General features: G+C 41.8%; 1 protein-coding gene across 4 annotated transcripts in view; it reads right to left on the bottom strand.

Moving 5' to 3' along the window:
• crtc3 (CREB regulated transcription coactivator 3) overlaps positions 1–12,823 on the bottom strand; it is a 59,994-nt gene that overhangs the window by 33,137 nt on the left and 14,034 nt on the right. For 2 of the 4 annotated variants that reach the window (XM_040002819.1, XM_040002818.1), the window contains 3 exons: positions 9,888–11,078; positions 5,540–5,650; positions 924–1,052 (listed from right to left, as the gene is read on the bottom strand). In XM_040002819.1, the coding sequence (XP_039858753.1) occupies positions 924–1,052; positions 5,540–5,650; positions 9,888–10,019 (372 nt within the window). In that variant the 5' untranslated portion in view covers positions 10,020–11,078. Of the gene's footprint in view, positions 1–923; positions 1,053–5,539; positions 5,651–9,887; positions 11,092–12,823 lie in introns of those variants that run through there. The other 2 variants (XM_040002816.1, XM_040002820.1) reach the window with 1 other exon arrangement.

Below are 12,823 nucleotides of genomic sequence, written 5' to 3'. Positions count from 1 at the left end.
GTAGGGCTGCTAGAAGTGTAAACAAATCTTTAATTTAAATATAAAAAACTGGGTGTGAATGAATCCACATCAAGAAACTGATGTTTCAGTCATCGGTTAGAAGCAGCTACTGTTTTTGTGCGATTGCATGTTGGATAATGATAACAGCACACAACAGGCTCAGTCTAAAAAGGAATCGGGCCGTCTCTCCTGCACTGCAAATTCATTTTTAGAACAGTCTGTCCAAGTTACTTCTCTCATCTCTTATAATGGTTGCTCATCATTCATGAGTTAAATTATTATACGTGAACTGCCTACGCAGCTGTTATGCATCCTGACAAACACCGCGCATGTAATTGCTGACTGCTAAAAACAATCACAGTAATTAACTGTGCATCGTAAAATCGTACAAATCCTGAATTATTTCACTGCCGACCGTGAAATCTACAAGGACGTATAAAACGAAATGATTTCTCTTCTCTTGCTCATTTCAGCTGTGATGAGACTCCATGATGAGATGAAGGTCGCAGCTACGAGTCAAACAATCACCGCTCTGCTCCTGCATCTTCACCATGAAAGTCTCACTTACTGCGACACGTGCATGCAAAACACACACATATGTACCCACACCTTCAGTGTGCTCTCAGACGATGCTGAGAATCTCCTGCTGTCAGTGTCTATTAGGAAAAAGCAAGCACATTGTCTCTGCGTCACACTTGAAATTAGCATAATGACTAATTCTGCTCCTGAGGCTAGAGAACATCTGCCTACACCAGTAAGTGTCGTCACATTAAAGCTCACTATGAACACAAACCATTAACAAACAAAACAAAAACCACCTGGAAGCCACAGCACCCACTTTCTCATCGTCGATTAACCTTTCATGATGATGACACCATCCGTATTGCACAGAAACTATCGTTCGTTCAGGCTTTAAAGGATATCTGCCGGCCGTGCTTGTCGAGGGGTCGGCGATGGGGAGAGTTGATACGGTTGCGGTCCCTGTGGACCCTCTCGACCAGCCCGTGGTGGCGAGTCCCTCTCACAGAGTCCAAACCTGAAGGGAAGCCACCCTGTAAAGGACACAGCAAAGGAACTGTTCACGTCACACACATCAAAAAGCTGTTTCCTGAAATGTAGTTAGAGCTGCTGACACTTGGTGAAAGGTGCTGCAGAACTGAAATGAGCCGTTTAGTAATCATGTTAATTAAGGTTGTACACCTAAACAGAACAGACTTAATGTGATCACTAACACCTTTTACACCTCACTGTGCTCCATATTTTCACTCTTGTACACTATTAGAGCAGTTATGCCACAGTCACTGGCCCTCAGTAGTAGCTCCTCCCCTTTCCCCTCTGGTTAAGATGACTTTCTTCTGATTGGAAGCCCCTCCCAAACCAGCGGTTTAAACAGCAGGTCGATGGGGTTTGTGGGCCTTAGATGACCAACGCAGAGATATCCCTTCTCTATGACATCTCATGCTGCTGTGCATAAAAAACAACTACCTGACAGCGAGCATATGGAGCAGTCTGCAGCCAGATTATCTGAAACTTTAGCCATGTGTGTAATTTAAAAGCCAACATTGAAAAATGTGACAGATACACACAATAGGTCCCCTTTAAAAGTCTACAAACACTGTCAGAGACCAATATGTACCCATGCATTTTCATCACATAAAGTGCCACAGTGAAATACATGTAATGTCACATGTTTAACAGTTTAGAGCTGTTTATTCCCTGGCTGAAACCCAGTTGTTACTCAACTATGTTAACATAAAGATCGAACCATCTGTTTTCATACAAGTCATCTTTAAAGTGTCTGGTAGTTATGTCTATATATGCAGCTCTGACCACAGGTATGTGGTCATAGAATTAAAACACTAAGACTAAACATCTTACAGACATTAACAGTGAGCGGCAGGTAACAGAGCATAAAATAACGCTGAAACCGATTAAAAACCCTGAAAACCATACATTTCACACCTGAGCCTCAACTCTCGCGGCCCGGTACCAAACGACTCACGGACCGATACCGGTCCGAGGCCCGGGGGTTGGGGACCACTGACATAGAGCACCTAGAGAACCACAACCACTATCCTCAGTGATTTGTGAGAGCAATGGGTCAGATATAGAGCATAAAGCAAACCGCCTCAGTGCAAATTAGCAGTGATTGCTCGATGAAGTCAACAAGACCACATTATTTACCCAAAGCAGAGATGAGATCCTGAAATAGCTGAACTCAACACCTTCCATCCCATGCCTGCACTAGAAAGAGAGCACCTAGAGAGTCTATAAAATTACATCAGAGTCAGTGATGAAGGGCAGTCCTGGCAAAGTCAAACCCGCCGAGAACAAGTCTGACTTGTAGCTAACAATGTGAACCAAGCTCCCACTGTACAGGGACATGATAGGAATACCACATACCCCAACTTCCCAAAACATCCCGAAATGCAACTGGATCCCTTCTCCAAGTTTACTAGTTGTGTTTTGTGTGCACATATGGAGATAAGTTGGGAAAACTCCCACAAATGCTTGAATATCCTTGAGAAAGAGCTGAACGAAAACCAAATCGTTCTTCCAGAATCCAAGCTTCAACTAACGGATAGACTCCCCTCTCCAGCACCCTGACATAGACCTTACTGCACTCAGGATCTCCTTGGAATATTGTTGAGATTCTGACTGAGGGTGGGATTTAAAGACCTCACTGCCCGAGGCCTCAGCCAGATGCTCCCAACGGACCTTTGCTATATGCTCGGCTGTACTAAGCCTGTGTGACATCCTCTCCACGCTACCGATAGTAGTGTTGCATTATTGCATTGGTTAGGTTTTGTATGCTTGCAGTATTCAGGTCTTATGAAAGGAATTTTGGAGTTTAAGAGGTCGCACTTTAGTGGAGAAATAAATCAGTTCAGTATACAGATTATCACCCCAGTCAGCTGAGATCAAGCAGAGGACGTTTCCACCTCTCGTTAGGGCTGGGCCATATTATACCGTTCACGGTAATACCGGTACAATGTTAGGCAACGATAAGAAAATGAAATATCGCAACATAATATGGGTGAAACGCGCATGCACAGTGCCTTTGTTTTCATACGCACATGGCCGAAAAAGCATGGTGGCAACAGAGAATGAGAAGGGAAAACGCGGATCGTTGAGTGAAACGGATGAACCAGAATTAGTTTGTAAAAATGCTGCCACTTCAGTGATGTGGAACTGGTTTGGTGTTTGTCCATCAGATGCACAACAAAGCACTTTTTTTGTAGAACATGCAAGCGGGCTGTCGTTATTGCCATATTTGTTGGACTAAGGTGCTTGTAATTCTGGGAGCAATCTGGGTCCTAAACTCTGCCCATTCCAGGTCCCAAAGTCAAACGAACACTGCAGCATCACTGAGAGTTAAAAACTGTCTAAATTCTTTTATCTTTAATAAAACGATCAGCGTTGCTGCTTTACCAGGTGTAACTATGAAGTTTAACATCCAGGCATCCATGAAAACAGAATTTATTACATTTAACGGAGTTAGAAGCTAGCAGGAAGTTAGCGGAAGTTAGCTCGCTAGTTTCGCTAGTTACCTAAGCATGATATAGCATGTTCTGACAGGGAGATTTCTGAAAAAATTCAAACGTACAGCTCTGCTATCACTTCCAACATAAATGAAGACAGAAAACTAAACAGCAGTGACGTTTGTAGGGTTACTGAAGTTGGGCTAGCTGGTATATAATGATGTGCTACGTGATCGCTAGCGACACAGCTATGTTAGCATAACATAAACAGTGAAGCTGGAGGATGAACGCTAACTTTTTTCCACTCGATAAAAGTTAACGTGAAGGTTCCTGATGGTTAGAGACAAATGCAATCGCATGGCAGGATGCTGTAAACGGACCAAACTTCAGTCAGGAGAACAACTGAGATAATCCATCCACAATACGAGGTTAGTCATTAATATACTGCAACAACATGGGAATAGAGCAGCTGTGAGAGAATACAGCATTAATGAATCAATAGTACAGAAGTGGAGGAAGCAAGAAGTGTGAGTTGAATAAAGTTTGATTTATCTGACTGCTTTGTTTCGCTTAATGTGCCTAATAATCCTGTGCACCTTATGGTCCGAAAAATACATATTTGACTTTTTTTTATGCAGTTTAATGTAGCAAAGCACCTCTTTTTAACTTCAGTGGATATTATACATGGTTATGCTCAGGATATGTCAGCCCATTTCTACTGGAAATGCCTTTTGGTTAAACTTTCAGCAAGGAATTTACTTTTACACTGTTAAATGTTTATATAGCTTTAATGCACATAAAAAACAGCTGCTTGTTTAAGTGAAAAGAAATGGATGGGTTTTTTTTCGCTAGTGTGGAGTTCTGTTTTGTCTCGCGTCAATTATATCGTCAGTTATATCGTTATCGCAAATTTTCAAATATATATCATGATAAATATTTTTGGCTATATCACCCTGCTCTACCTCTCGTTAAGGCTTAACACGTGATGGTAGTATTGTGGTGTTTGGGAAAAGTTGGGATTAAATGGGTTAATTCTGTCTGATTAAGAAAGCCTTGGAAAGTATTACATTAAGCACTCTGCACTCATTTAATTGAATTAGGGCTAACAAATGATCACAATCGAGTAAGAGCTAGAAGCCATTTAGTTTGTGGCATTTTGTTCCCAGTAGAATGCACTCGATCGGTGAGGGAGGCTTTATCCGTCAGTGAGGGGAACGCTCCACCTCAAAAGGCCATTCTTTCAGCTAACAGGGACACCTTTACCTGGACTTTGTATCTTAGGACAGATACTCCTCAGAGAACTGATACACGTCCCAGTGTGACAGAAAAGCTCTGTTAGAACTGCAGCATTGATGTTTTATCCTGGTTTTTCTTCCAGTCTGCAGAAACTCAAGTGAATTATTTAATGCTCTCGAGAGCAGCTTGTTTGCACTTCTAAAGATCCAGCACACAGTTTTGCTGCTTTTGCAGTTGAGCCGCACATCAAAAGTGGGCATCAAACACAGCTGACCTTGAACAACCCCTCAATGAAAACGAGATCTTACACATGATGGACTGCAATTTCAAGGAAAGCACACATCTTTTTCTTTTCTTTTAATAAGAAATCTTTTTTTAGCTTAACTTCAAAACTTCAAACCGACTAAAACCTCCCGTGTTTCTGCACCAGTATGTCCTGAGGCCATGTTCAAACTGACATTAGCCCTGTGAGGCCTCCTCAATAGGTTTGAACAACAATGCTGCACTGATGCGGCTGCAGCGCTAATGCAGAGCTCCACCAAGACCAAACATACATATATAAAGAAAGACAGAAATAAGGCTCGTCTAGTGAAAGAGTTGAATTTGGCTCAACTTCACTGCAGCATAACTGCACAAGAATTGGCCCAAGTGCACAATGAGTATTTCTGTTAAACCTCTGGGCTTTTTTTCCCACACAGATTTCATACCGACCTTATCAAGTCCGTGATATTTCATTTTGCTTAAAGTCTTAGAGAGGTGTTATTACATTTTGAATGCAGTCTGTGTGGGTGCTGTATATTTTGATGGTGACGAGTTCCCACCTGAAATTCAGTGCTGGTGTTGCCGATTTGATTGACGTTGGGCAGAGAGCCTCCGTAGTACTGTGCCCTTGACTGAGACAAGCGAAGCTGCTGGATCTTCTGAAACTGGACCTGCGACAAAAACAGAGTCACGTGTTGATCGTCTGGGGACGTAGAGAACAAGTTCTGAATGAGAAATGAATTTGAGCAACCTTATATCATACTTCAAATTCTGCAATATCCTGCGGATGTCTAAAATGTCACTTGGGGCCCACTCCTGTTATACTGTCACTGCTCCTCAAATTGCATTTTTTTTCTTTGCATGTCTCATCAAATGGATTTATGGTTTTCAATCAGTTTGAAGCAATATCGTAGTGCAAGCAGCCACTCCAGATGCTTTAGCACAGCTGTGCTCTTATTATTCAATCTGATTTTACCATCTACATTTTGGAAGTGAACAGAGAGACAGGCGTAATGTATAAATGCATTAAAAACTGTCTGTCTGATTAAAAAGCAGCCATATCCACTGGACACTGGGGACACATTCTAGGAAATGGGCAGCTTGGCGTCCACATTAGCAGCCTACTGTAAAGACGCCACAATGATTACCTCGCAGAAAACAGAAGGCAGCTTGTTCTGCCAAGGTAAACAGCCTTAGCTGTGATCAGGGATAGGCAAATCAGAGGGGCAACTTCCCTTAGAGCGCTGAAAGGACAAAATTTAAATTTCAAAGACTGGCCTTGTTTGATTGTATCGTGTTGTATAAGAGTTTACAAAGAGACTGAAGTTGGCAAGAAATTCGGGGCGAGCTAGGACCACTGGACTAAAAACCTTATCTTTTGGCACAAAATGTATCAGTTTCTGTGCAGTGTGGGCGAAAGACTGTTCTGATTCAGCACACGCAGCACAGCAGACAGTGGTACGGTGTTTAGAGGTGCTGGTGGTCAGTAACCAATGGGTCTGTGATATACACGACTGAAAAGTTGGTAAAGACAGGCTTCCTCAAGCCAACTCAGAAATTTTTACTGCCAACAACTGGTATTTAATGTCAGAGGGTTTCTAGCCTCAAATTTCAGTAACATTTATTATTAATTTAGGACACATGAAAAAAATATTGCCTCTCTTAGAGTGTCTGGGTCAGCCTTTATGTAACATCTACATATATTTATGGATGTGAAGGGTGCAGACTTAAGCCTCTTGGTGTACTCGCTACAATGCAGAGTTCTGCAGAGCTTCTCAGGGGTTGATAGTAAGACTTTATGGTCGGTGTAAATGCTGAAGCAGCTATTTCTAATTTCAGCTGTTTGCTTCAAGTGTGCCCTGTGGCCTGGCCACTGACTGGGCTTTTCTGTCTCAGAGGTCACTTACAGTTCACATCTTATGGCAAACTTAACTCAGTGTCGCCTCAAAACCACATCCTCTTTGACTAGCCATTTAGGACTCTCGCTCACACAGAAAGAGCCCACTGTCAGTGGATGGAATGAGAATAATGTGAAAAGGCCTTTTTATCATCCAAGGAGTTTTTATGACTTGGAATGCATAAGGTTTACAGTCACAGGAAAATGAATTTTCCAGGTTTATGTGTGGTCTGATATCATCCTAGTCACAAATCTAAACAATCTAGCAAATAATACACAAACACTGTACATTTAATGTCTTCAGTAACTAAGAAAACTTCCCATCTCAATTCTGACGTAATTGCACCTGCAACGCATGCAGGTCTAAGGTAGCAAAGCACCTCCAAACCCTAATGCTTCACAGCTGGGATGAGGCTTTAGTGTTGGTGTGGAGAGCTGTTTAACCACTAAACAACAAGTGTGTCTTTTCTCAGACAGAGCAGCTACAACAGGAGCCATTACCAGCTCCTAATGTTAACGTTTGGCATCCGTCTGGAAATAACAGAAACGTTTTCATCTATTTTTTAATCATTTTCTCTTTATTTTTTGTAGCATCGCATGAGAATCAATCTGTCTTTGTTTGAGTTACAATTCAGAATTACGCTCTGATCATCTTTTCAGTCATTGAGCACAGTTCCTAGAGTACATGAGGTGGTCATGTCAGGGACGTGCAACAACATCTGCCAACAGCAGCCTTATTGACTTCTGTTGGCCTAAAGACAAATGTTGTGACATTGAAATAGTGTAATATCAGAACATCATTGTTATAGCAACACCATGACTTCCCTAGTGTGCATAACAAGGCAAGTCCTGGAATGTCTGAGAGCAAGAGCTGCTTGCCAGACTCTGACAACAACTTAAAAGAGCACTACTTAGCAACCTCCAACAAAGCACAGCACTTTGGAAAATAAAGGCCAAAATAACAAACATGTTTCACCATTTGCAACAAAAACAAAACAAAAAACCCAACCAGACTACGAAGGAGGAAAAGATGCTACCAGCAGGTAATGTGCAACCCAAATGTAAACAAATGAATCAGCCGAGCATGGCTGGAGCATCGGTTGTCATATGGAGCCATGGTTGCAGTCCATATGACAGGAAGCGCCAACGACAGATGGAAATTACTGACGTAGTTGCATAGTGGAGCTGTAAGCAACAGGTTAAAACACTCAAATGTTCAACGTGCCAGGCAGAAAATTGTTTCACTTTCAATGTTACTATGTGGCAAATACTGTGCAGGCTGCTGAAGAGTTACAAGGTTACTTTAGTTATTGTTATACTAACGTGTTACACAGTTATTTGATACTTTTACTTTAAATTTCCTGAGAAAACACGACCCAGACTGCTTATATTTTGACTTGTGCCATGTCACTGGATGTTTTGGATACTTTGCTTTGTCACTACTATTGCATTACAAACCTGCTGCTGCTCGCAACTTGTTAAACTAGAGTCACACGTTGAATTAGGTACTGTCATCAGTAACAGTTCACTGGAAAAGGCGGCACACTGAAAAAACACTAATGCAAGTAACAACATAATGGTTACAGCTGTGTACTTACTGAACTAAGTACAGTAATGTGTTACCGAGTTACTGAAAAATGTAATGTGACTACAGCAATGCGTTACTCTAATTGTTACATTGTAACCCAACACTGGTCATCACATGTTTACAAGTATACAAATGTGACAAGTGAAGAAAGTGAAGCGAAGCACTGACTGACACAAAGACTGAGACTATGTAACTAATGTGCCAACATCACGAGCCTCTTTAGTTCGCCCTAGTTGGACTTCTCTTTTCAAATTCGTATTACATGAGACAGTAAGCATCAGGTTGAACCTGTGAAAGCATTTTCAAGAAATACACTGACTACGTGTAAACTCTGCATTTCTGAACAGGAAACTCCTTCAGTGTTTATGAAGCCGGAGCATGTCCAGAAGGGGGCCTGGAAGGCCGGCTGCCAACGCCATCAGCATATGGTAGTGTTACTCTTACAACGCCAGCGCCAACGAGCGAGAGCACAGTCTGGGGGAAAAAAGTACTCGTGTACTTTTACTTCACTGGTACTTTAAGTACTTCTATGTCTCTACTTCTGCTCCACTATAATATAGATTAATATATTGTACTTATATTGTAAAGCTTAGTTATGTCTTATTTTGCATGTTTAAAAATATAACTCTAATGAATGATGCTATATAAATACAGATAAAAGTCATTAAGTAAGGAGTCAAACTCATCTGATACACAAATGCATAAATACTTATGAGACAAAATCATTATGCATATGATTCTGCATAATGAGTGCTTTTACTTTAGTTACTTTATTCTTATGCTCAAACTTTTATACGGTTGTGTTAGATATGTTTTTAATAAAATATTATATTAAAATTAACAATATATAAGAAAATAAAGTAGGTTTATGACTTTAGTAAAAAGTAAGTCTAAAAAGAAAATGTTTCATATAACGGCATCACGGGGTTACACAGAAGCTGGAAAAGTGTGCCCATGTTTTCTGTGCCTAATGTGTACACTTTATTTATTTGTGCTAAAAAAAAAAACAAAAAAAAAAAAAACTTCCTGTGCCCCCTCCCCGTGCCATCCCATTAAAGAAAAATCCTGTACACGCCCATGACAAACAGGACGGCTTTTAAGCGGTTGGTGCAAATATTAAGGAGCCAATTTCCCCATTCCTGTCTCACCGCCGACTGCAGTTTAAAAAGGCTGTACGTCAATCGCTGCACCCCAAGTCGCAAGTTGCTTAATATTTGGCTCTTGAGTAGAATTGCATAAGCCGAGTATCGACGGGTGTGATTTACGGCTGCTCAAGAGAAACGAGAAGTACTGGTTGAATACCAGAAATCTCCGCCGGCAGATGAAGCCTGACAGCTCCGGTGTGAATGAGGTACATGACCACATCCGCGTAGAAGACAAGAGAGCAATAAATGTCAACAAGCTGAAAGTGAAGCGCATTTACCCTTGAGACATTGAGGTCCGTCATCAGCTGTTCAAAGGCCCGCGTCTCCTCTGCTTGCTTCTGGTTGTGCAGCGCTATCTTTTCGCTGAACTTCCTGGGGTTCGAGCCACCTGTGCCTGGGGAGCTGGACATGGTGCGGGCCGCAGTTCAACAACTTCAGCTACTTGTTTTGAGTTGAAGACTGTGCTGGTGGGGTCTTATTTTGCAAAGTCTCTCAGCAAGCGTTGTAGCAAACCCATGAGAATTTTAAGAGCACACACCTCGCGTTATCGGTTAAACTAAAGTCACTTCAGACGCAGCTCGGCTGGCTGCACTGTCTCAATGCTTTTACAAGGCAACAGGCAAGCTAACGCGGCTAGGCTAACACTCAAAGCTCCCTTTAATAAAAGTTGTTTAAGTGTGACTAAAAAGCGGACAAAATAAAAACTTTGCAAAGTATATATTTACTCTGACTTTCTAGGCAAACTGCGAGGCGACAATGGGTTAAAATTAAGCTATAACTTCACGCTGACACTCTTCCAGCGAACCACTTGTTTGAATCTAACGTTAACATGGCGTTAGCTGTCACTGCTAACATAGCGTTGGAAGTGAACGGAGAGCAACAGCGACAGCTAGTCGGCTAAGCTACTGTCAGTGCCATTTTAATTCCGACAAATGCACTTTATCTGCTTGTCGACATCTACCCGCTGTCGGTATCTTTTAGAGGAAACTTCCACCTAAATATTTACAGCTGCGGTCAGAGAAAGTTGATAGCCTCGTTAGCTAAATCTCTCCACTCCCGCTAGTAAAGCTGACCCGCAGTTGGCCAAAGGTTTACTCGCCGAATTGTATTTCAACAAGTTTCCGCTCGTTTTGCATAGACTTAGCTGTAGTTCCACTTTGTTTCCAACCAAACCGGGGAAAGCAGCCGCTGAATATTGGCAAGTGACGTAAGGATCACAATCCACAGTTTGACACTTTAGCTGATATGACAGCGCTTCGGAGTCGACTCTAGTGTTAATCCATGGACAGCATAGAGACCGCAGACAAACTCCAGCCGAGCGACTCCGTGAAGATAAAACAAACAGCGCCGACAGGGAAGAAAAAAAACGGTGGTTTCCCCGTCGCCGATAAACCAGAAGTCTCTCGGAAAAAATGTTTTTAGCTTATTCGTCCTTGGTTGAGGGAGCGAGTAACAGCAACTCAGATCGGCTGGCTTGTTATCCTCATACTACTGCGAGAAAAACATTACCTCGTCAAAGGCGGTGTGTACCTGTGGTATCCACAGGGGGGCGACAAAGTCACCACGCCCTTACCTTACGCAGCAACAAGAAAAAGTAAAAACAAAACATGGAACATCACTGGCTATAGCTATAGATCAAGAAAACTACTTCTGTGCTTACAAGATTTTCTTAAATGCGCTATTTAGATATGCAAGTATTGCATTTATCAAATTAATTTTCATGTTTCTATGAAATAGAATAATAAAACGCTGTGTTTCTTGGAATAAGCTATGTCCAAATCGTGCTCTGAAATACATATGAAAAACACCCTTAAAATGTACATCGTGCATGAATGTACCATGAACATGAGTACACTGTGCTCTACAATTCACCTATTAGAAATCCAGATTTTGCACATATTATGATGGAAAGTAAAAGAATTCAGGAGCTGGACTGTTCTGTTGGAACAAAAGGTTGTGTAAATCAGAATCTTAATGATATGTGAACAATCCAATCAGTCAAACAGGAAACAAAGTTTGGTGTGTGTCTCAGGTTTATGCAGGGCACCCAGTTTTCAAACACACAGAAACATCTGTGCAGGAAAACTCCACACTGCTGTCGAGCCTGCAGACACTGAGAATACTCAGCATTTAGCTACAATACATCAAATTACTGAAAACTGCGGGTATGACACAGTAGTATGACACATTTACAAAAAAGTTGGAATACTGTGTATAACAGGTAAATAAAAACAGAATGCATGTTGTGCATATCTTGTGCACAATAGCATTACTCCGTAGACTTCTGGGCAGAGAGACCAGCTGCTGAAATGTTGGGAAAGGACACAGCAGTCCTGGTTCGTCTTTGTCATGCCTTTCGTTTCACGATGCGTCAAATGTTTTCTGCTGATGGAAGCTTTGGAATGCAGGCGAGCAAGTTTAGCACCTGGACTTTGCCATTGTGACGCCACGCTGTTGTAATAGATGCAGTATGTGAGCTCCAAATCCTGCCTTTACCTTTCAGCACTCGTGTGGAAACACTAATGTAGTGCAGAGAAGCAGAAGGTCCCTCTCCTCTTTATCCCAGAGGATGCAGCATCCTTGTATTCCAAAACAAATTTCACATTTTCTATTTGTCTGGCCACAGAACAGTTTTCCACTTTTCCTCGGTCCATGTTAAGACAGCAGTGTTTCCGGTTCACGTATGGCTTTGTCTGCGCATCGCAAGGCTTGAACCTGCATCAGTAGACGACACCGTGATGTCTGGAAGTGTCCCTGACAGAATCACATTGGTTTTTACTGAAGTGCCGCCTGAGGGCTCAGAAATCCTTGCACAGAATTCTTCAGCTTCCTAGAATATGTAGATATTATTACATAGCACAGATGATGAGATCATCAAAGTCTTTGCAATTCTACATTGAGGAAGAGCGATCTGCAGTGCTGAACCTCTGCCTCTCCAAGATGCTCCTTTTATACTCAGTCTGTTACTTTTCCAGGGCTTTGTTGAGGCATGTCGCTGTTGCCGTAGTCAGAATGGACTGAACGTTTTCTGAAAGTGTTACATTTTCTGTTTAATGTTTTCTTTTTAATTGTCAATCAAATCTAGATTTGAAAATCACCATTTTATTAACATTTTATGCAACATCCAAACTTTATGGGAAGCGGGTTGTAATTTCACTACACATTCCTTCTGGTTGTGTGTGTAGTGGAGGTGGGTTTACAGGTGGTTGTAACA

This window comes from Simochromis diagramma, unplaced genomic scaffold (assembly GCF_900408965.1).
Source record: "Simochromis diagramma unplaced genomic scaffold, fSimDia1.1 OVJJ01000457.1, whole genome shotgun sequence".
In the NCBI taxonomy this organism is placed as follows: Eukaryota; Metazoa; Chordata; class Actinopteri; order Cichliformes; family Cichlidae; genus Simochromis; species Simochromis diagramma.
Note: the sequence above shows the minus strand (reverse complement) of the source record. Positions and strands in the feature narration are given on the sequence as shown.